Here is a 22616-nt window from a genome sequence, read left to right on the forward strand (position 1 = left end):
TGTTTGTGTATGAGAGAATGTCTTGCGTGAGTTTTGGGTGTGTGTGTGTGTGTGTGTGTGTGTGTGTGTGTGTATGTGTGTTTGTGTGTGAGATAATGTCTTGCGTGAGGTGTGTGTGTGTGTGTTTGTGTTTGAGAGAATGTCTTGCGTGAGTTTTGGGTGTGTGTGTGTGTGTGTGTGTGTGTGTGTGTGTATGTGTGTTTGTGTGTGAGAGAATGTCTTGCGTGAGTTTTGGGTGTGTGTGTGTGTGTGTGTATGTGTGTTTGTGTTTGAGAGAATGTCTTGCGTGAGGTGTGTATGTGTATGTGTATGTGTGTGACAGAATGTCTTGCGTGAGGTGTTCGTGTTGGCAACTTTCCGATTGAGCGTTCGTGCACTCATTGGGTGAACAAACATGGCGGACAATAGTTACAAAAAATGACCGTACCCCCCCCCCCCTATCCAGTTGTTATGGGGATCAGAGTTGCGTTTCATCACCAATAGTTTGGGTAGCGCTCGTCAAGTCGCTCCAGCACTCAATAAAGCATTCCAAAGGAGCGGTTCATGAGGATCACGGTTTGATTGGCAAGCTACAGCAAGGTGATTGGTACAAGTGGACACACACCCCAGGGGTGGAAACAGGAGATCCTGCCCTCCAACATGGCCGACGTCTGCAGGGAACCCTGTCGAGTCTGCATGATGTTACATAACACGCAAATCCCGACATCAACAACATCCAAAAACCTCTCAGGAAATCTGAGAAATATAACTACTATCGCATCTCGACACTTTATAAGGACTGTACTGGGTGCGACCTGACAGCACGAAAATTCGACTGTAAATCGCTGTCCTGGTGAGTAATTTACAAACCGACGGCATGAATTGCCTGCATGACGAGTATTGTGGCGGTTCAAAAATGTTCTCAGGGTGTGTTCACTCAGATATTGTTCGCTCGGCTGGTGTTCTCCTTTTTCTTTGTTTTACCACATCAAAGTGATTTATCAAATATCTGGAGCGATCATTGAGTACGTCACATTATTCGTCAACTACAATGTCCTCGAAGATTAATATTAATAAAAAAAAAATAATTAATACAAGCGAAAGGGTGATGTAAAAATGTGAGGAATTTTTTTTTTTTTAATGGAAACACGTTCGGATAATAAAATTAATAAAGTCTCCTTCAGTGACGATGTTTCGGAAAATAAATATATTAATCATTCTGAGAGAACGAATCGAAGATAAATAAATAAATAAGGGGAGCGATAATGAATGATTAATTGTGTGAACTAAAAATAATTAGGGAGCATTAATAATTTATTACACACGTTAATAGTATTGTTCATGAAAAATAGTTTTCAGATTGAAGAAAAGAAAAGAACCCAGAGAAAAACACCTGGAATGATGCGATGAATGAAATGTTCGATGAATGAAATGGTCGATGAATGAAATGAGTGTGAAGAAGGAAGCCGGACATTCGGATTGATCGACGCGACGAACGTGAAATGGTGAGTCCGGTGCGTCGGTCGGACACCTGTCCGACAGGTACGTTCGTGATTCGATGAGTGCGATGTAAATGTCGGTGTCGTAGCCAGGTCGATAAAGGTGTGTTGGCGGAGAAAGGTAAGGAAAGGTAAGGTAAGGTTGTAGTTGAAGATGGTTGTGTTATGAAAATAAAAGGGTCGATGAGGAATTAAATGAAATTCTCTGATTAAAAGTTCCACTTTAAATGGTTTGTAGATAAAAATGATTGAAACGAAAAGAGGTAAAAATGAATAAATTACCAGGTGAAAGAGGATGGGAGACATGAGATGAGGGTGTGGGGTGAAAGAAGATTAGATGGTGTGGGGTTAGAGAAGATGAGATGAGATGGTGTGGGGTGAGAGAAGATGAGATGGTGTGGGGTGGGGTGAGAGAAGATGAGATTGTGTGGTGTGGGGTGAGAGAAGATGAGATTGTGTGGTGTGGGGTGAGAGAAGATGAGATTGTGTGGTGTGGGGTGAGAGAAGATGAGATTGTGTGGTGTGGGGTGAGAGAAGATGAGATTGTGTGGTGTGGGGTGAGAGAAGATGAGATTGTGTGGTGTGGGGTGAGAGAAGATGAGATGAGATGGTGTGGTGTGGGGTGAGAGAAGATGAGATTGTGTGGTGTGGGGTGAGAGAAGAGGAGATTGTGTGGTGTGGGGTGAGAGAAGATGAGATGAGGGTGAGAGTTTGGGGTGAGAGAAGGTGAGGTGAGGGTGTGGGGTTAGAGAAGATGAGATGAGATGGTGTGGGGTGGGGTGAGAGAAGATGAGATTGAGTGGTGTGGGGTGAGAGAAGATGAGATTGTGTGGTGCCCGGTGAGAGAAGATGAGATTGCGCGGTGTGGGGTGAGAGAAGATGAGATGGTGTGGTGTGGGGTGAGAGAAGATGAGATGAGATGGTGTGGTGTGGGGTGAGAGAAGATGAGATTGTGTGGTGTGGGGTGAGAGAAGATGAGATGAGATGGTGTGGGGTGGGGTGAGAGAAGATGAGATGAGGGTGTGGTGTAGGGTGAGAGAAGATGAGATGGTGTGGTGTGGGGTAAGATGAGATGGTGTGGTGTGGGGTGAGAGAAGATGAGATGGTGTGGTGTGGGGTGAGAGAAGATGAGATGGTGTGGTGTGGGGTGAGAGAAGATGAGATGAGATGGTGTGGTGTGGGGTGAGAGAAGATGAGATGGTGTGGTGTGGGGTGAGAAGATGAGATGGTGTGGGGTGAGAGAATATGAGATGGTGTGGGGTGGGGTGAGAGAAGATGAGATTGTGTGGTGTGGGGTGAGAGAAGATGAGATTGTGTGGTGTGGGGTGAGAGAAGATGAGATGGTGTGGTGTGGGGTGAGAGAAGATGAGATGGTGTGGTGTGGGGTGAGAGAAGATGAGATGGTGTGGTGTGGGGTGAGAAGATGAGATGGTGTGGGGTGAGAGAATATGAGATGGTGTGGTGTGGGGTGAGAGAAGATGAGATTGTGTGGTGTGGGGTGAGAGAAGATGAGATCCGGGTGTGGTGTGGGGTGAGAGAAGATGAGATGAGGGTGTGGTGTGGGGTGAGAGAAGATGAGATGGTGTGGTGTGGGGTGAGAGAAGATGAGATGAGGGGGTGGTGTGGGGTGAGAAGATGAGATGGGTGGGGTGAGATGAGATGATGGTGTGGGGTGAGAGAAGATGAGATGATGGTGTGCGGTGAGAGAAGATGAGATGATGGTGTGGGGTGAGAGAAGATGAGATGATGGTGTGGGGTGAGAGAAGATGAGGTGAGGGTGTGGGGTGACAGAAGGTGAGTTGAGGGTGTAGGGTGAGGTGAGGGTGCAGGGTTAGAGAAGGTGAGGTGAGGGTGAGAGTTTGGGGTGAGAGAAGGTGAGGTGAGGGTGTGGGGTTAGAGAAGGTGAGGGATGGTGAGTAGGGGGTGAGAGAAGGTGAGGTGAGGGTGTGGGGGAGAGAAGGTGAGGTGAGGGTGCGGGGGGAGAGAAGGTGAGGTGAGGGTGCGGGGTGAGAGAAGGTGAGGTGAGGGTGCGGGTGGATATGAGATGAGGGGATTGGGGGGGCGAGATGATGAGATGGGGGGTGAGATGATGAGATGGGGGGGGCGAGATGAAAGGGGTTGGGAGAAGAGATCAGTTGAGTGGTTTGAGGGAGGGAGAGGAGATCATGAGGTTGTGGATTCGATAAAAGGGGATGGGAGATGTGATGAGGGGATATGAAACATGTGGGTGGAGGAACAGATGAGTAGAGAGTGGGGTAAGATGTGAGCTTGGGATGGAGATGAGATGACGGGTGGGGGAAGAGATGAAGGAGGAGGGTGGGGTAGAGAGATAAGGTAAGTTGGTGGGGGAGTAGAAGGCATACGATGGTGACAACAAACATGAGGCTCGGTTTTCATTCTCATCTTGGACCTGAGTGTCTCTTTGGTATTTTATTACTTCAGCCTGAGATTGTGTATGTTGTTGATGTCGTGAAGGTTTTTGGCACAAGACCAGTGCACCTTGTATTAAATGCTTTGACCCTGTTCATGTTGCAAACATTTCAAACAAACTGGCAATCTAACATTGATTTAAAAAAATTGGATTGTCACAGAACTTCAAGGGTCATTGATTTGAGTTTTGTCACGAATACGCCATGTTTGTACCTCTGTTTCACGTGATTCTGACCAGGTGATTCAGGTGACCACACCGTGATTCTGACACACACACACACACACACACACAATCATGCATTGTCATCATGCCACCAAAGTGTAATGTTTTCCGCACCATACAGCAGGTGGGTTCATGACCTCGTGAACCTGATGGGATCTGCTATTTGGAGTGAAAATCCGCCGATTGTGAAACTGCATCAATCTAACGGTCTCCCTTTCAAGTTTCTCCGTTACAACACTGTTTGCGATCTCTTGGTGTGGATTTACTCTGACTCCCCCCCCCCCATGTTGATCGCCTGCTCTTTGAAGATGAAACTGAATTTGCTTCTCAGAAAAAAGAAAAATCAGTTAAATATACTGACAAGCTTAAATCTCCAGGCTCTTGTTAAAAGAAGAGACGAGCTCGATGATTCGTGTTTGAACTGGCAAGTCGTGAGTAATATATCACGTCGTCACTTTGAGTGTTGAAACCATCGTCGTGCGTTGACATTCTCTTTCAGTCTTTAAATTGTTGAGCCCATGTCGTCTTCTTTCGATTGATCTCCCTTGGTTTTCGTTCACGTTACTTCGTGTGATATCGCTTGGAGAATAAAATAAATAAATAAATAACTAAACAAAAGAATAGCAACACGATAAGTGTGATTACAAGATTGTACAATCAGGAGATGAGAACTTTAATTGCTGAACATTTACTTGAGACTTGGTGTAGCCATTTTCAGTCAGCACGGAGGGATAAATTGAAGTGTGTGTGTGTGTGTGTGTGTGTGTGTGTGTGTGTGTGTGTGTGTGTGTGTGTGTGTGTGTGTGTGTGTGTGTGTGTGTGTGTGTGTGTGTGTGTGTGTGTGTGTGTGTGTGTGTGTGTGTGTGTGTGTGTGTGTGTGTGTGTGTTTTTATGTTTAGCTCTGCCACCTAAGGTGGACGGAGGTTGTGTTTTCACCCCTGTCTGTCTGTGAGCAGGATGTCTCCAAACTTGATGCACAGATTCGGATGAAACTTGGTGGACAGGTTACGTGTGTGACGAGGACGAACTGATTAGATTTTGGTGAAGATCCGGATCCGGGTCTGGACATGAGAATTATTTTTTTAATTTTTGAAATTATTCTTCAGCATCGAGAGATGTGGTGAAAAACAACATATAGCATAGTGTTTCAAAAAAAATATTGGCCTGATATGTTGTACTGGATCAGGCATTGCATGGCGGAGGAATGCGCTCTACCGAGTGCCCTTCTACTTTGCAACGTGTTCATTCGATTGTGAAGAATGCAGTGGAAACCTGAGATTGAGAATCCTGGCTGTATGAAGGTGGTGGATTGTTCTCTGAGCATATTGAGTAATACGCAAGGCTATTTGATCGCCGAGTTTTCTGTTGTTGCCGTGGAAGAGCTGTGTTGCGAAACCAAAAAGCTGCCGAACAAGAAATTCATCCGTTTGACCCCGTGACCTGTGCAATGATGAGCGAAGTGAGCATTTATATATTTTTTTATTTTTTTATTTTATTATTATTTTCTTTCTTTTCCTGTTTCATTTCCACTTGTGACCTCAAAAGGGCAAGATTAACAATGGAGGGTGGGTCTGCCGAGGCTTTGTTGAAAGCTTGTTGATATGGTGATCGGTTTGCTTTTGTCACCATTCTTTTGAATTGGAGGGAGCCTTTAAACATGCAGATCATTTCCTTTTGGATAACAAGGAACACTAGTCTTGGGAAAGATTAGTGAGGGACTGCGTCGGCGGATAGTATGACAATAGATTCTCCCAAACTACTGCGCGGAAGTTGTAAACTTGCACTTTCTTAACTCTTGTTTGGAGGGGAAAGTGATTTGTTATTTCATTTGGGATGTTGATGATGACCTAGGGGATCTTTACAACCAGCGGTTGTTCAAAATAACATTTCCCAAATTTATTTCTCGCTTGGTCTCAAGTAATTGCAACTATGCCTGCTCCAACGACTCCGTTTATCACACTTTTTTTTTGTGGCGCTGGCTCGGCCTATCGTTCATGTTGAGCGAATTTGGGCAGGAATCTGTAACAAGATTTCAGGGTGCCGGCAACAACTCACCTACTCTTCGGAGAAAGACGTTGCATTTTTGACGTCCACCAACCGATGCTGGGGGAACGTGACGCCCAGTTCAACGTCCATCTGAAGGATGGCGCACCTCATGATGCATCACCCTGCCATTGAAGCACTGATCCGAGAGTTTATAGTCAGATCGGGAGTTGAACCATCCCTCGAACGGACGTCCCACCTGCCGGCATGAGTTGGTGGACATGAAAGAACCCACGGTGTCCTTCGTGAAGAGTAGGCGAGCTATCACCGGCACAATGAACAAACTGCTGGGAAGGCCGTGGCAAACCAGCCAGTAAAACTCTTCCCAAGAAACTGCTTTGACAGTGCTGGACCTGCCTTCGGGCAGAATACGAATGACACTTTCGGTGAGACCATTAGCATCATGAACCTCTTCTGCCCCTGGCATTTTGAATGAATAGTTTGCACAGAAGTCTCCCCCCCCCCCCCCTGAAGCGAGCTCACAGGTGGTATGAAGGACTCCTCAGTATCAATGTACTACAAGGCAACTACCTCTGCCTTTGATAGAGCAATGGTGCTGCCAAAGCAGTCCCTTGGTAAGGTAAGGGTTGTGCTCGGTGGTTTGCCATTGCTTTCCCAGCAGTCAGTTAGTGCTGGAATTTGTCATTTGTTTACGACGTCGGTGATAACCCACCTACTCTTCGTGATGGACACTGTGGGTTCCTTAACATCGACCAACTAATGCCGGCAGACATGTCACCCAGTTTAACATTCATCTGAAGGATGGCACAGGTGGATGCTTCGCACTGCTGGTAAAACACCAGGATGACAGTTCAGAGCTGAGTCGGGATTCAAACCCAGGCTAGACAACTCGGGTGTGAGTGTGCATACCTCCGAGGATATCCCTCCAACCCCAATGCCGGACAAAACAGTCACTTGTCAATGGTTAGGTGTTTTCCAGATCTCAATTGATCATTATTGATTATGTGACTTGGTCCCTTTATCCCCACAAATGCTTCCCATCCCAAACGGATGTTCGTGCATGCATAGTTATGTGGTTTGTTCCTCTCAATATCATGCATTGTCCTGGTTCATGGCTTCACTTTCAAAAGTAATCCGCAGTAATAGGGGCATATGCAATGTCACTGAAGATTAATAGTCGCTTGCATTTCTTCCATAATTGCCTCATTTTTGGGGAAGAATGTTCCCACCTCACATGTCAACAGGTTTAGTGTTGGCTGGAGCCCCTGCATTCGGAATGTAGTGAAGCATGCATTGGGAGAAGCTTTTGAAAATTTTCGATTTTCCAGCTACATTTTTCCCAGATTGACAAAACTCGACATGCTTTGATTCTGAAACACGTTAGATGAGCATCTGATTGACTCCGATGGATTAACTTGAATTTGATAGTCTGAAAGGAGCTCTTGCCACCATGTTGGTGTCCCAGAGGGATACTCTTGCGAAAGTCACCGTGATCTCACTTACGTTGCATGACTGCTGGTGGGAAAGCTGGTGTAACGTCCACATCCAGGGGGCTCATGACTCGCCAACTCTGCCATCACCACAATGGTCCATTCGTTCATGTGCCCTGCCTATATAGAGCCTCGGGTCTGCTGAAGCAGTTTCTTGACGAGGCTTACAATGTCAGACGGGTCACCACTCCAACACAGGAAGTCAGGGTAGGAATTTGTAATTTATTCAGGGTAGAGGCGATGGCTCGCCTACTCTTCACGAAGGACACCGTGGGATCTTTAATATCCACCAACTAAAGTGTACAGACGGGAGAGCCAGTTTAACGTCCCTCCGAGGGATAGCACAGACGTTGATGAATCACCCTGCCTGTGAAAAGCTGGGTCGGGATTCGAACCCAGGCGAAACAGCTCAGAAGCGAGTGTCCGTACCTCTCGGCCATCTTGGCAGCCCTTGCAGTAGTGGATTTTGATTAAATAGATTCACCACCACTGGGGATCAAACCCAGCTCGGGTACGAGCACACAGATCGGCTGTGCTCTGGCTGAGTGTGAAGATGTCTTGGCTATAACCAGCTTTCAGATGAATTGCCATCATGGAATGTGGTTCAACTCGTTTACCATTGGATGTGTTCACACAACATGCTGAAACTCCTCCAACTCCTTCCCACTCTTGCTTAAGCTTGAAGCTAGAACCCTATAATCTGATGCTGCAGACGAGCCATGAGCCCAGGCAAAGATATGATCAAACACTGACGATGTTAGTTGTGCATCAGTGTGTTCTTTAAAAATGTGATTGAATGTTGACCTTTGTTCCCACCCTGATGACTGGGTTGTCTGTAACATCTGTCATGGTTTCATGTGATTTTGCAGCTCTCTTGTTGACATGCATGCTTGAACCAATGACCGAGTTCTGTTCTCGGTCAGCCTGGCCACTTCAGCTCAAGCTGTCCCTGAAATAATATTTTGTTTGACGAATGAGAGAGCCTTTCACAGTGGTTGCAAGTAGACAAACGTGTTAAAGGTGCCATTAAAATAAATATATACAAGGCTTTCAGAAAGTATTCACATGCTTTGACTTTTGTCACATTTTGTTGTAGTTCAGGCTGAATTCAAAATGGATGAAATTTTTTTTTTTAAATGTCACTGATCTACACAAAACACCCCATAATGAGAGTGAAAACATGTTTTCAGAAATGTTTACATATTAATTAAAAATGAAATACAGAAATATCTCATTGACATAAATATTCAACCCCTGAGTGAATACTTCGAGAAGTTCCTTTGGCAGTGATTACAGCTTCCGAGTCTTCTTGGGTATTTCTGTATCAGCTTTGCACATTTGGATTTGGGGATTTTCTCCCATTCTTCCTTGCAGATTTGCTCAAGCTCTGTCAAGTTGGATGGGGAGTGTCGGTGAACAGCAATCTTTAAGTCTTTCCACAGATTCTCATTGGGATTCAAGTCTAGGCTTTGGCTGGGTCACTCAAGGACTTTTCACGTTCTTGTTCTGAAGCCTTTCCAGTGTTGCTTTCGTTGTATGCTTGGGGTCATTGTCCTGTTGGAACGCACGTCTTCGCCGTAGTCTCAGGTCTTTTGCACTCTGTAGCAGGTTCTCCTCAAGGATTTGTCTGTATTTCGCTCCATTCATCGTTCCCTCTATCCTTAGAAGTCTCTCGGTCCTTGCCGCTTAAAAGCATCCTCATAGCATGATGCTGTCACCACCATGCTTCCCAGTCGGGATGGTGTTATGTGGGTGATGGGCTGTGCTCAGTTTCTGTCAGACGTAACGCTTTACGTTCAGGCCAAAGGGTTCAACTTTCATCTCATCAGCCCACATAATATTTTGCCTCATTCTCTCGGAGTCTTTCACGTGCCTTTTTGCAAACTTCAGGTGTGCTGTCACGTGCCTTTTTCTCAGGAGTGGCCTCCACCTGGCCACTCTCCCATAAAGCCGAGATTTGTGAAGTGTTTTCTGACAGTGGACCATCTCCTGGTCCTCCCATCTCAGTGAAGGAACTCTGTAGTCCTGTCAGAGTGGTCGTTGGGTTCTTGGTCACCTCTCTGATGTCCTTTTTAGTCGGACTGCCAGCTCGAGGAAGAGTCTGGGTAGTTCCATATTCTTTCCATTTCCAAATGATTGAGCTCACTGTGCTCTTGGGAACTTTCAACACGAGAAATTGTTTTGTACCCTTCCCCAGATCTATGCCTCCTCACAATTCTATCTCGGGGTTCTCCAGACAATTCCTTGGACTCCATGGTAGAGTTTCTGCTCTGACATGCACCGTCAACGGTGGGACCTCATATAGAAATGTATTTCTTTCTCAATCATGTCCAATCAAATGAATTTGCCGCAGGTGGACTCCAAGTTGTGGAGACATCTCGAGGATGATCAAAGGAAAATGGTTGCACCAGAGCTCAATTTGGAGTGTCATAGCAAAGGGGTTGAACAATTATTGACTCAAGACATTTCAGCTTTTAATTTTTTTATTAATTTGTCAAAAATATATATATTCAATTCCACTGTTATCATGGTGGATTTTATGTGGATCAGTGACAAAAAAATGTTTAAAAAAACTTAATCCATTTTAAATTCGGGTTGTAACACAACAAAATGTAAGCAAGTCAAGGGGTATGAATGAATACTTCACAGACGATGATAATCTTGGAAAAACGTTGATGAAAACTGTAAATCGTTAGTAATCGCTTTACCTTTCACTCGAATGTCTCCTTTGCTTTCCCTTTGTCTTTCCAACCATTACAGATCAATTTCATTGTGCTGTTCAGCCGGCAGGGAAAGCTCCGCTTGCAGAAATGGTACGTGGCACTTGCCGAGAGGGACAGGAAGAAAATAGTCCGCGAGATAACTGCCATGGTTCTGGCACGGAAGCAGAGGACAAGTAACTTTTTGGATTGGCGGGAACTGAAGCTCGTTTACAAGAGGTGTGGAGGTTTAAGTATAATCTGATTATTTTGGCTTGTCGTATGTACGACTTGAAGCACTTCACGCTTGTATGTGACAGATGTAACTATCTTGTGTGTTGTGTGTTTTTCTACACGTTACTCACACAGCTACAGATGTTCATGCAGAGGGGAGCAACAAGCGACAGGAAACCGCAGGACTAGGATGTACTACAGCACAATGAAAAGGGGGACAGTGCCTTATCAGGTGCAGTAAAGCTCAGGGATAGAGTGAAGAAAGCACACTTTAAGTCCATGAGGGAAGAACATGAAGCTCGAGACTCTGGAAGACTGTTCCACAAGGGAGACGGGTTGAACGAAACAAGGTGACCATGAATGTTTTGACCTGGGGAATGTAGCAACCATAATGTTTCTGGCAGAGCACGTGTGTGATGCGGAGGGACAGGGGTGGGGTAGAGAGTTGAGGGCCCAAGGAATAAGACCAGATTAGAACCAGTTACAAGAAGAAGAAAAAAAAAAAAGACAAAGGCAACTCCCATGCCTGCAGTGAGCAAGAAGCAGACGCTGGGACTCAGCCTCTTGTCTTGAGATTCCAATCACATGTATCGTCTTGCACTCCACAGCCTCAAGGGCTTAAGATGGGGAACCAGCAGCACCAGCCAAATGGGGGGGGTGGGGAGAGGGATCAGGGATTGGCTGTTTCTGTAAAGTATATGTTCGACATTTGTTGCACTTGTATCTTTTATATGATGTCATGCGATTTTATTATTACCAATTGATTTCAGTTTTGCTTCCCAATTGTCATATCTAATATACTTTATTGGAGTAAGTTTAAGGCCATTTAACATTGCAATGAAATTCACTGCTCCTGATAAAATTTGAATTTTCTTTCTCCAACCTGACCTACTCTTTCCTTCCTCCAACATTCCTTTCCTGTCCTCATCTCCTGGTCTCTTCAAACAGGTATGCAAGTTTGTTTTTTTGCTGTGGTGTGGAATGCCAGGACAACGAGCTTATAATCCTGGAGTTAATTCACCGCTACGTCGAGCTTCTCGACCAGTACTTTGGAAATGTAAAAACTCTTACGCACCCACACTTGCACACCCACTAGTAATCCAACAGCACCAGTTTGATTCATCAATAATGTGACATCCACGTGTCACGCATACATGTTTGTTTATGCTGAACCTGCACCAGAATATCATTTAACTTGAATCGTCATGTGCTCCTGGGGATCCATGTCAGGGTTTGTGCCCTTTAATAACGAAATGTGCACGGAGTCTGTTAGTGTGGTGATTCTCTATTCTCGGGGCAGTTTCAAGCCTGGTGTTGGCTTATCAGTTAAGGTGGCTGGATTAAGATTTTAGGTTCTTTTGAGCCCGTCATGCCGTTAAATAACACGAGATGGGTTGACCACCAGGCTGGCATCCTTCAGAGGTTGGGAAAATGAGTACCAGCTTACTGGAAACAGGGGGCACTGCATCAGCGGTATAGCCACGCTCCCAGCAAAGAAGCAACCAGCAGGAACAGGCTGCATACGAAATGATTATGAAGGCAGTTCTACTAGAAGCCAGCATACCTTTGGGAATTCACAATGAACAGCAGTAATTGTATCAGAGACCGATGGTGGACCCTTGCTTGTGCAGCCGTTCCGATGACTTACAAAATGTTTGTGTTGGAAAAATCCAAAGCTAGAATGTATTTGCAAAACAGAGGGAATTTTCACGTTGTGTGCATTAACACACTAACTTAACTTAGGTTTTGTTTTTGTTTTGTGAATCCAGACAAACCTGTAACAAGTGAAGTGAAAGGAATGGGATAAGAGTCAACCACAATGACTGGACTGTCAATTACAACACCAGGCAGATTACCCCCACCCACCTATCCATTGGGACCATACTCTGTGCAGAGCGTTGGTGGTGCCTTAGCAGTCTCCTTGGCTACGGGGCACAATCCTGGACGGGTCACCACTCCGACACAGGATACCAGCAAGCTGGCACTCACTTTGCTGACCTCGGAAGGATGACGGGCAGAGTCAACCCCACCTGATATTAATTAAACAGTCGAGAGGGATTTGAACTCAGGGCCCTGGGATCCCAATCCCACCACCCTAACCATTAAGCCAACACCAGGCACCCCCACCCCAATGGTTATAAATTAGATGGCCGTTTCCACTGATAATGCAGGAGTGACTTGACACATCTCCTGAGACTTAATTTCAGGTTAGAATCCCAGTCATTATAATACCGCTGCTTTAATAATAATATAATATCTGCATTTAAATGCAATATTTTTACTAATTACGAAAGAGCGCTTTGGCCAGATTTGAACTCGCAACCTCTGGGACGACAGTCTTTATACCACCAGACTGTTCTCGTCTTTATCTGTTTTGCAGTGTAACCCAAATGTTTCATTGGATTTTGTAAAGATATGTAGACATGGTCATCGATGATCCAACCTGAGTGGGGGGGGGGGGGGAGGGGAATTCACGCACAACAGGTCATTGCGTTTCAAACTGTGTGTGCGTGCGTGCGTGCGTGCGTGCGCGTGTGTGCGCGTGCGTCCGCTGTTTCTCGACAACCACTGGTCCGATCTAATTGAAACTTGCCAGGTATATTGCTGGGTACCTGAGTATGTGCCTTTTCAAGGTTTGATATTAATCGGACAAGTGGTTCCCAAGTTATGGCCATTTATTTACCAAACCAATGACAGGACACGGTGCTTTGACGTCACAATTCTTCTTTTTTTGCACGTATGGGCCTGCACTAGTATTTACAAAGATGACCAAGTTCAGAAAACAAAACAACCATTGAAACTGTATTAATCTGAATACTGACTCAAATATCTGTGAAAACATATTAAACTAGAGGGGGAGCACTCGGTAGAGTGCAAAACCTCCACCGCCAATACTGCTGGGTCACTTAAGTGAACCTGATATCCTATTCATTGAAGGTCAAAACGGATCAGACTCTACTGAACCACGATTGAATAAACTAAACTAGATCGACGCGCATGTAGAAATGCCAAAAAAAAGTCAATTTTTTTGAAAAAAAGGTGCAAATTTTTTTTTTCTCTAACAATTTTTTTGGGGGGTTGGAAATCACTTAAAACATGTAGAAATGCAAAAAAAATTCAAATATTTTTCAAATAAAATCGAAATTTTTTTGAAAAAAAGTTGCAAAAATTTTTTTTGGGGGTTGGAAATCACTTAAAACATGTAGAAATGCAAAAACAAAAATTCAAATATTTTTTCAAAATGGCCACCATAGCGGCCATATTAGACTTTGGACCAAGTCCACAATGTAAAGTCCACAATCCTTACAACCATACCTAATCCCCCCACCAAGTTTCGTGGAAATCCGTCCAGTAGTTTTTCCGTAATACTGTTCACAAACAAACAGACAGGGGTGAAAACAGTAACCTCCTTCCATCTTCGATGGCGGAGGTTAAAAATATGAATAAGAATATGACACAAATGTCTCCGCCCATGTTCGATGTCAACCCACTGTTAGTTTGATCTTGATTAGAGACAGACAGACATCATCATCAGATGCTTCTAACTTGAGTTATAGTCTGCATAATGCTTTTCAAAGGTCACATGACCTTTGACCTGTTAAATCTAAAATTGAGTCAGTTTGTCTTTGTATTACAGTCCATAAGTGTGTCAAGTGTGGTTGAAATTTATTGAGTGGTTCATAAGTTATTGCACGTAAATGAATGCGGAGTGTCGACTGTTAAGGATACTTTAGACATTTCCATAAAGTATTAAATGATGCAAACTCAAAGCTGATGCTCGCTGAAGTCTCGGAAAGTTGAAGCATCCCTCATTTTCCGATTACATTTGAACACCTTGTAACAGGAAGTAGTTTTGAGGAGCTTCTAATTAAATGCATAATCAATCTTGTTTATTGGTTGGCAGTCATTTTCTCAGTCAAGGTCACGTCGACAAAAGATATTTGTACGTTTAAAATTATTGGATTGTTTCTCACGAATGTGTCTCTGGCTTTCAGGTTTGCGAGTTGGACATAATCTTTAATTTCGAAAAGGCTTACTTCATTTTGGATGAGTTTTTACTCGGAGGCGAAGTGCAAGAGACGTCGAAAAAACGTGCCCTGAAAGCCATTGAAGACAGCGATTTCTTACAGGAGGTACGGGTTTTCTTCAAGGACACTCACTGTGCTGCTTCCAGGGATGGTTAGATACTCGTGCGCAGCGTCGATACACAAGAAGCCGATGGTGGCTTTCTAATTCTCATTCTGATTACCTGTGATAGCTGTATTGCATCACAAAGCTTGCTCCAATTGCAACTTGACATGAAAAAGGTCGTGCATGTGCTTATTACCTCACGCGCACGAAGAAAAGCGGGGTTAAGCAATTGGTTCACTATGTCAGTCGATGATCGAGGAACAACTTGATCTCATTTGAATGTTGTGTTTTGAACATGAATCAGAAAACAAACCTGGAGTTTTGCAGTACTTTGGCTCTGAATTCGTCCCATTCACACATACGTAGAGAGGTGCGAGAATCATTTTAATCTGTCTGCCTCTCTGGCAGTCAAACACAATTGAAGATCATTCCAAACAAGAAACTTACTGTTTTTAGGGACATCATAAAGGACACAAACAACAGGCACGAAGAACTAATGTGACGTTAAATTAGGTGGTGTAAAATACGGTGGAGAGGTTGAATTTTCTTCCACAAATTAATTTTTGTGCCCGTTGTTTGTTCCACAAATTAATTTTTCTACAACCTTTTAAATCTTTCTTCCACCCCCCCCCCCTCTCAAGACCACGTAAAGTGCTCCATTAACTCTATTTATTTATTTCGAGGAATGTGTTTTGTTGTGGATCACCCTTGCTGTGGTTTTTGAAATATATTTATTTTGCACTGGTCCAGGTTATGATCAAGCTAAATGTTGATGACAGAGTTTGGTAATGACAGATGAGGAAGCAACTTAACCCCATGAGTCATTCCACTGAAAAAAAGCCTGTTTGATGTTCCCATCTGAGCATGACAGAATGCCTTTAGCAATCTTAAATTATCCTATAATGCAGTGGTACAAGTTTGAGCCCGACACATTATTTCACGTAATACGTGTCATGTCCACGGTTGTCAATGAACACATATGAGGTCGTCCGCTAGTTTTGCTCTTAAGGAGTGTCCGAATCTTTCAGGGAAACATTTACCCAGCACTCCAAACCAATAGCTGTTAATGAGCTGTTTCCTCCAACAATGATGGGTTCAAAGCCCAATTCATTAGCGTTACACACCCAACCAAATCTGGCAATCGAAGCCGATTTAATCGCTGCCTCTCAGGAACCCTTCGCAGGTTAAACCCTCTTGGTTAAAGCGGGAAAAGACAAGAAAATCAGTGACGACGCTCGTGTCGCGTTGAGTGAGTTCTAATGCTCCTACTTGTTTCGAAATCCACTCCAATTTGGGATTTCTCACCCCAGTGTGTTCCACAAATGCAATGATTGGAACACGTTTTGTTTTGCCTTTGCGTGCAAATCACGAAGCTTCTGTGCACTTTCCCCCTCATCAACCAGGAGACTGAAGAACCAAAGACCATGCTGGAGGAGCTTGGCCTCGCCTAGCGGGCTTCGTTACGGAGGGGAGACGGTCGTCGGTGACATTCCACGTCGACAGAACGATCGGACCAATTTGGATTTGGAATGCATTGTGCACTCTGAAACTAAGATGTTCCATTTTGTGTGGAGTGAACTTGTGGTGTGCTCGTAAATACTCACTTGAATATGTGACCAATTTTTATTTTTTAAACGCAAGTACACATTCTTGGCTCAGTCCCAGAGCCTACACAAATGTGCAGGTGGAACTTTTCAGATTCCTTGATTTATATTTAAAATTCCATTGGAATGCTGCATGCTTGCCGTTTGACCGTCATTTCACTTTTGATTTGGAATGCTACCATTTTGATCACGCTTGGTGCATTGACTGCCCGATTTAAAGTGCCTTCTTATCCCATCGTGACCCCAGCGAAGGGTAAAGTGACAACAAGAATGAGGGGTGAGGAAATTAGCTCCCGGTGCCGTGCGGAATAGGAGTAGCACGTGCTGTGATGGGAATGTGTACAGAGTTGCGATTCGAGCAGTAATGTACAGGATGCACAATAAAATGAGGGTTTATTTTGAAATGATTGTAAACAAGTCTATGCTGTATTGATATTTACATGTTGACAGTATCTGCTGCAAACTTCATGCAACTCCAGGTTTAATGTACAACATTCACTCAACTTCCAAGAATCGGATGGCGTTTCGAGTGCTCACGTCATCCCGGCTTCCATGAACTTAGTCGTGCCCGTCCTGTTGATTCGCATCCATCACCATTTCACATTCATTTCTGTTATCATCTTGTCTGCCTTCTTGCAGCAGGGTATCAATAGGACTGTTAGAACACACATGTACATGGTTAGGAGAAACTTACCCAAAGGTTACTGGTTAACAAAGTGCAGTTTGAGCACAGATTCTCAGCATCAGCTGCAGTATAATCCTACATTGCAACAGTGGGAAGGTGTGTCCCTCAAAATAAGTATAAATGTTATGCAAATTTGATCGGTAAAACCAACTCGGCCTTGGAAAATTATTTTCCGAAATGTGGAATGCCCCAAAATTGGCAGGTGCTCGCCATGGATGTCATTCTCATTGGGTAAGACTGCTCAACCACTGCAAGCAGCGATGTGGCCCCTGAATGGCCTCTGCAGTGCTATTCACTGGTGCTTAAACCTGTTAACCTTTAACCTACTGCACTTGAGAACCCACAGCAAAAATTATTTGTAGCAAAATGCATTCAGTGCCAAATTGCCTGCCATGTCCAATGCTTTGAAGCCATGTATTTGCTTAAAGGTTCCTCAAATCATTTTAACTAGAAGCAACCACCCCCTACGGGAGCCACCGGGGGAGGGGGGGGCATCGTGGTATTATCTTTATGATTATTAATACCATAGCAGAGTATCCACCTTATAGGTGATCTTGTTCCAAGTGTACAACACATTCTTCAGACGCATCCCTTTATTTGGGTGGTGTATAGGCGACGGATTGCTGCCTCAATCGCTCCCAAAAAATAAATTTAACCCGGGTTACGTATATGAAGTGAAACCATGCGTACTGCTTATGTGCATATATAATACATTGCGGTTATATACAGTAGCTCAGATCATTCCAATTGCACCCATCCTCCCCCAACAAAGGATTTTTGAAAATATGCCAAAATGGGCAAATTAAAACTTGATGGAATCAAACAAGACTTGCACAGGCATAACTTCAGGGTGCCCTCATTAATCCCTGAAAGTTTCAGCTTCGTCAGTCAAATCGTCAGCTGGTGATGAAAGACGTAGAGACTGCTCACAACAACACGTGAACGATTCCACAACTCAAAAAAAAAATTCACCTTGTCAGCTATAAGGGCAAGATCAACTCAAATAATTTTAAAGGCACCGGCACACGATGGTCACCTCTTCAAAAGATAGCATGGGATTTTTGATGAGCTCGAGCAGGCGCACCCACATTGACACTTGGCGCCATCGTCGTTCTACTGTTCTCTTTTACAACTTCAGCTGTGTCCTCAAAATACAAATCCATATCTACTGACAATCTATGATATTTGAGAAAGCATTCCGAATTATGTAATAATTATCATTCCGAATTATCTCCATTTATGTAAGTCTGGTGTTGGCGCAGTGGTTAAGGTAGTGGCTTGGGATCCAAAAGGTCCTGAGTTCAAGCCCCGTTGGGCCACTGAATTAATACACCAGGGGGTTGACTCAGCCTGTCATCCTTCCGAGGTCGGCGAAGTGAGTACCAGTGTGTACTGTGCCGGTGTATATCCTGGTTAGAATAGGTGTACCAGATCCCTGTGTCGTAAGAGGTGATCAGGGTTGTGTCAGGAAGGGCATCCGGCGTAAAACCTGTGCCAAATCATTATGCGGATCATAACGGATGATCTGCTGTGGTGACCCCTAACAAGAGCAGCCCAAAGAAGAAGAAGTTTCTTCTTCTTCTTCTTCTCCCTCCAACATAAACATTTCAGTTTATACTTACAATACGATTTAACTGCACCACCTTGAAAACATCAGGTCTGCCTACTTTTCAAGTGACAAATTATATTCTTGGGAACTGCCTGATCAAAGGAAATCTTCTTAAACAGCCACAATTATTCCCACATTTTTGCGGGGCTGGCCAGGGGGAGATCGTTTTGACTCTAGCCTTTCACGAACCGGCTGGCCAGGCCTGACATTCAGCGATTGTTAAGGCAGAACTTTGGAATTTGGCAAGGGTACCGGCGATAGCTCGCCTCCCCTTCGCTAATGCCAGTAGAAGGGATGCCGGTTTAATGTCCTTCTGAGGGACGGCACACACATTGATGAATCGCCCTGCCTGTGAAACACGGGGATGAGAGTTCAGAGCTGGGTTGGGATTCAAACCCAGGCTAGACAGCTTAGAGGCAAGTGTGCATACCTCCTCGGAGTCTCGGACATCCTGTACTAGTCAAAGGAAATTTTAAAGGCTAATATCCGAAGACAAATTTCACTGCAGTAATGGAGTCGTGATGGGTAAAAATGGCAATGCAAAGTACTCAAGTTTGAGGATGATCTGAACCTGTGAACAGCTTGTAAATTTTGGACAATGTTTCCTCTCCATTCCGTTTACTGCAATAACATCTAATGATCAGATCTTAAGTTAATTTAACACAGCTTCAAGGTTTGGACATATTTTTCTACCACTTCACGAGAGATTCACGACTCATACTCTCATTAGAGCATACCTGCTCGTTGTTGCTTGCTTGTAATCTCCATTTCTTTCATTATCCCAGAAGGTAACTTGGCTCAATTTGACTTCTTCGCTTTCCTCCTTTCCTTCGTCAAAGTTTGCTTCCCCATATCCCACCGCCCTCTCTCCTTTGTTGTTTGATTCAAGCTTTTCACTGCACAGCAGCTTCTTCCTCTTGTGCTCACCCTGATTCTCTCTATGAGCCTTCTTTTTCTTTTTTTGTTTTTTCTCCTTCTTTTCCTTTCTTTCTTTCTTTCTTTTTTTGACCTTACCCACATCTTGCCCCATAGAATAGTTGCAGGTCATTTTGTGCTCAAGGAGACTCTCTGTTTGATCCAAAAGTGATCCTTGAATTTCACAGGAAGGAGTGCTTTTGCCATCTGACTTGATGGAGCTTGGTGAGTTTCCCTTGCTCATTGACTTATGATCTTCTGATTTGTTTACAGTCTTTAACTGTAAAAATGCAGTACTTTCTTTACTCTGCAACCTCCAGTTTTGGCCTATAGTGTCTTTATGGCTCGATCTTAAACTTATTGGTGATGGTTTTCCACTTCTCAATCGCCGGCCACTTGGTGAACTCTCCCCGCTACTCGATCGCCAGCCCCGTGGTGACCTCTCCCCGCTTCTTGATCGCCGGCCTCGTGGTGACCTCTCCCCGCTTCTCGATCGCCGGCCCCGTGGTGACCTCTCCCCGCTTCTCGATCGCCGGCCCCGTGGTGACCTCTCCCCGCTTCTCGATCGCCGGCCCCGTGGTGACCTCTCCCCGCTTCTCGATCGCCGGTCCCGTGGTGACCTCTCCCCGCTTCTCGATCGCCGGCCCCGTGGTGAGCTCTCCCTGCTTCTCGATCGCCGGCCCCGTGGTGACCTCTCCCCGCTTCTCGATCGCCGGCCCCGTGGTGACCTCTCCCCGCTTCTCGATCGCCGGCCCCGTGGTGACCTCTCCCCGCTTCTCGATCGCCGGCCCCGTGGTGAGCTCTCCCTGCTTCTCGATCGCCGGCCCCGTGGTGACCTCTCCCCGCTTCTCGATCGCCGGCCCCGTGGTGACCTCTCCCCGCTTCTCGATCGCCGGCCCCGTGGTGACCTCTCCATACTTCTCGACCGCCGACTCCTTGGAGACCTCTCCCTACCTCTTGACCACTGGCTCCTTGACCTCTCCCTACTTCGTGATCGCCAGCTCCTTGGCGACCTCTCTCTACCTCTTTGCCGCCGACTCTTTGCCAACTTCTCTCTTCCGCTTTGCCTAAAATTCCTTAACATTTCTCGACTCCTTGACTGCCGATGACTGCGCAACCACCAATCTCGAGTTGACCTCTGTCTGCCTAATGATCTGTGACCCTTAGAACTGTCTGAAAATTCAGACGCAGTATTTTGTGATGTTGGTGAAACAGAATTTATGTCATGATCTGCTTCCCAAAACTCGTTGCTGGGGTTTCTGAACACGTGAAGAAAATTGCAGTTCTTGCCCTTGGGGCAGCGCTGTCGGCCAAAAAGTCCTAAGAACGAAAAAATAAATGGGCAGATGTTGGCGATAAAAAGATACTTTTGAAATTAGGAAATAATAAATAGCCATCAATGCAAGAATATTAATAATCTCATATCAAAAACAAGATGAAAAGGCTCCTGCAGAGCCAAGCTGGATTATTGATGATGTCATCATAAGAGAGCAACTACAACATATGGAGGGGAAAAAAATGAGACCAGCATAAAGATGTGGAAAATTCATTTGTTTACAATTCACTTTAGAGGTCAATAGAGAGTCTTTCATAATGTGATGCTTATTATTGTCAAAATATCCATGTCTGCTTGCCGGGGCCATCTCCATGTCACATACGTGGCAGAGTTTGGGTGGGAGGAATAAAGTGATAAGTACTGATGAGGAAAGGGAGGGTCGAAGAGTAATGGAGGAGGGAGAGTCCTGTATTTATATTGTTGTGGTTCTCGGAACCGCATGCATACAACAGGTGTCTCAAGACAGTTATTCCATTATTATACGTGTAGATAGTCCCCTTTTGTTTAGCAGGACAACGAGGGAGTGTGTTGCGATGATCTAATAGCTAGGGTTGCTTCAATCATTTTCTCCTTCATTTCATCCCCACTCTTCTTTTCTGATTATTCCTGAGGTAAATCACCAACGTGCGCCTTCGCTGTAAGGTGGGGCCTCCTGGAGGCCAGCGTGTGCGGCGCCATGGTGGGGAAACTGCAGCGCCGAGTAATGTAGTGTGCTAGTTGGTGCTGGACTATTGACTCGAGCTTCCGATGGTCTGGGGTGAATTGCCGATTGCATTAGAAAGGCATGCAAGTAAATACCTCTTAAGAGGCTGCACGAATGGTGTTTTTCACGGCACGGTAAACATGACCAACACGACGCCCACGCTGCACGAGACGCGCTGCACGAGACGCGTACGGAGGCCAATAACGCCGACTCCTCGCCCTGTTGGGCAGTATACGAGTGTGCGGGTAGAAGCGGCTTGTTCTTTTTTTAACCAAGCTGGTGGGCCACGTGAGGGGTCGGGGCTAATCGGAGCGCCCGATTCGGTTGATGACTTTTGGATTCGGCATGGCCCCTCCCCCCAAGCTGCGGGCCCTATAAAGGTCGGGGCAGTCCCGCTTGCCCGGTCGGTCTGTGTTTCCTGCTTCTCGTCTCTGCCAACGCCCCACCTCGTCGACACCGCCACGACCCGCCTCCTGCTCCTCGACTCCGCCTCCTCCTCCTCGTCTCCGCCCACACCACTTCAACCCCACCCGCCTACTACTCCACCCTTGCCCTCTGGACTCCGCCCCTTCTCCACTCAAGCTCCTCCTTCACGAACACAGTCTCCACACGTGCGGCTTGGGCCAGAGACAACACACCCACTGTCGGGTACCGCACCCCGGAGCATCCCCCCCCCCACCCGCGTGAAATGTATTGGTGGCATGTCGTGCTATCAGGCGCACAGGTACCGAGATCATAGCCTCAACTCACCCCCCCCCTCCCTGGTTGCAAAACTCCCTCTTCATCGGGTTTTCTGTGTCTGTGTGTGTGTGCGTGTGCGTGTGTTGGCGCCTGTCTGCCGAAGTAAGACCGCAGAAGATCCTTGTTATTATTATTGTTGTTATTAATTTTGCGTTAAGTCTGCTCTGTGTCCCCTTTTGTAAGTTGTCCATTTATTGTTGCACCACATGCTTCTTCCTATCCCTGCATTACACACAACAATAAATCTTCACTGTGCCACATATCTTTCCTCGCCTGCTTGTAAATAAATTATTATTATTAGGAATGTTCCCTGCTCGTTTTTGTCTTTTCTTCC

The 22616-nt window shown here is 45.3% G+C and overlaps 3 protein-coding genes across 5 annotated transcripts in view; 1 reads left to right on the forward strand and 2 right to left on the reverse strand.

The window, feature by feature from the left end:
* Window positions 1-871, reverse strand: part of LOC147009683 (uncharacterized) — a 5108-nt gene extending 4237 nt beyond the window's left edge. The window contains exon 1 of the mRNA XM_085861200.1: window positions 866-871. Coding sequence (XP_085717326.1) covers window positions 866-871 — 6 coding nt within the window. The remainder of the gene's footprint in view (window positions 1-865) is intronic.
* Window positions 872-1329: 458 nt separating this feature from the next.
* Window positions 1330-16710, forward strand: LOC147009684 (AP-1 complex subunit sigma-1A-like). Of its 2 annotated transcripts, none has more exons than XM_085862412.1 (5): window positions 1330-1484; window positions 10386-10564; window positions 11507-11615; window positions 14554-14691; window positions 16093-16710. In XM_085862412.1, the coding sequence occupies exons 1-5, from the start codon at window positions 1482-1484 to the stop codon at window positions 16138-16140; spliced, it is 477 nt and encodes a 158-aa protein (XP_085718538.1). In that variant the 5' UTR covers window positions 1330-1481; the 3' UTR covers window positions 16141-16710. The 2 variants fall into 2 exon arrangements, with proteins under 2 accessions (XP_085718538.1, XP_085718537.1); XM_085862411.1 differs by lacking the exon at window positions 1330-1484 and adding an exon at window positions 5339-5590.
* ZRSR2 (zinc finger CCCH-type, RNA binding motif and serine/arginine rich 2) overlaps window positions 16670-22616 on the reverse strand; it is a 49223-nt gene continuing 43276 nt past the window's right edge. The window contains exons 11-12 of one of the 2 annotated variants that reach the window (XM_085862409.1): window positions 19325-20822; window positions 16670-16948 (exon numbers count right to left, since the gene is read on the reverse strand). In XM_085862409.1, coding sequence (XP_085718535.1) covers window positions 16852-16948; window positions 19325-20822 — 1595 coding nt within the window. In that variant the 3' untranslated portion in view covers window positions 16670-16851. The remainder of the gene's footprint in view (window positions 16949-19324; window positions 20823-22616) is intronic. The other variant, XM_085862410.1, reaches the window with a different exon arrangement.

The sequence above is a fragment of the Eptatretus burgeri genome, chromosome 17, assembly GCF_056783735.1.
Source record: "Eptatretus burgeri isolate ZD-2024b chromosome 17, Ebu_testis_v1, whole genome shotgun sequence".
NCBI lineage: Eukaryota > Metazoa > Chordata > Myxini > Myxiniformes > Myxinidae > Eptatretus > Eptatretus burgeri.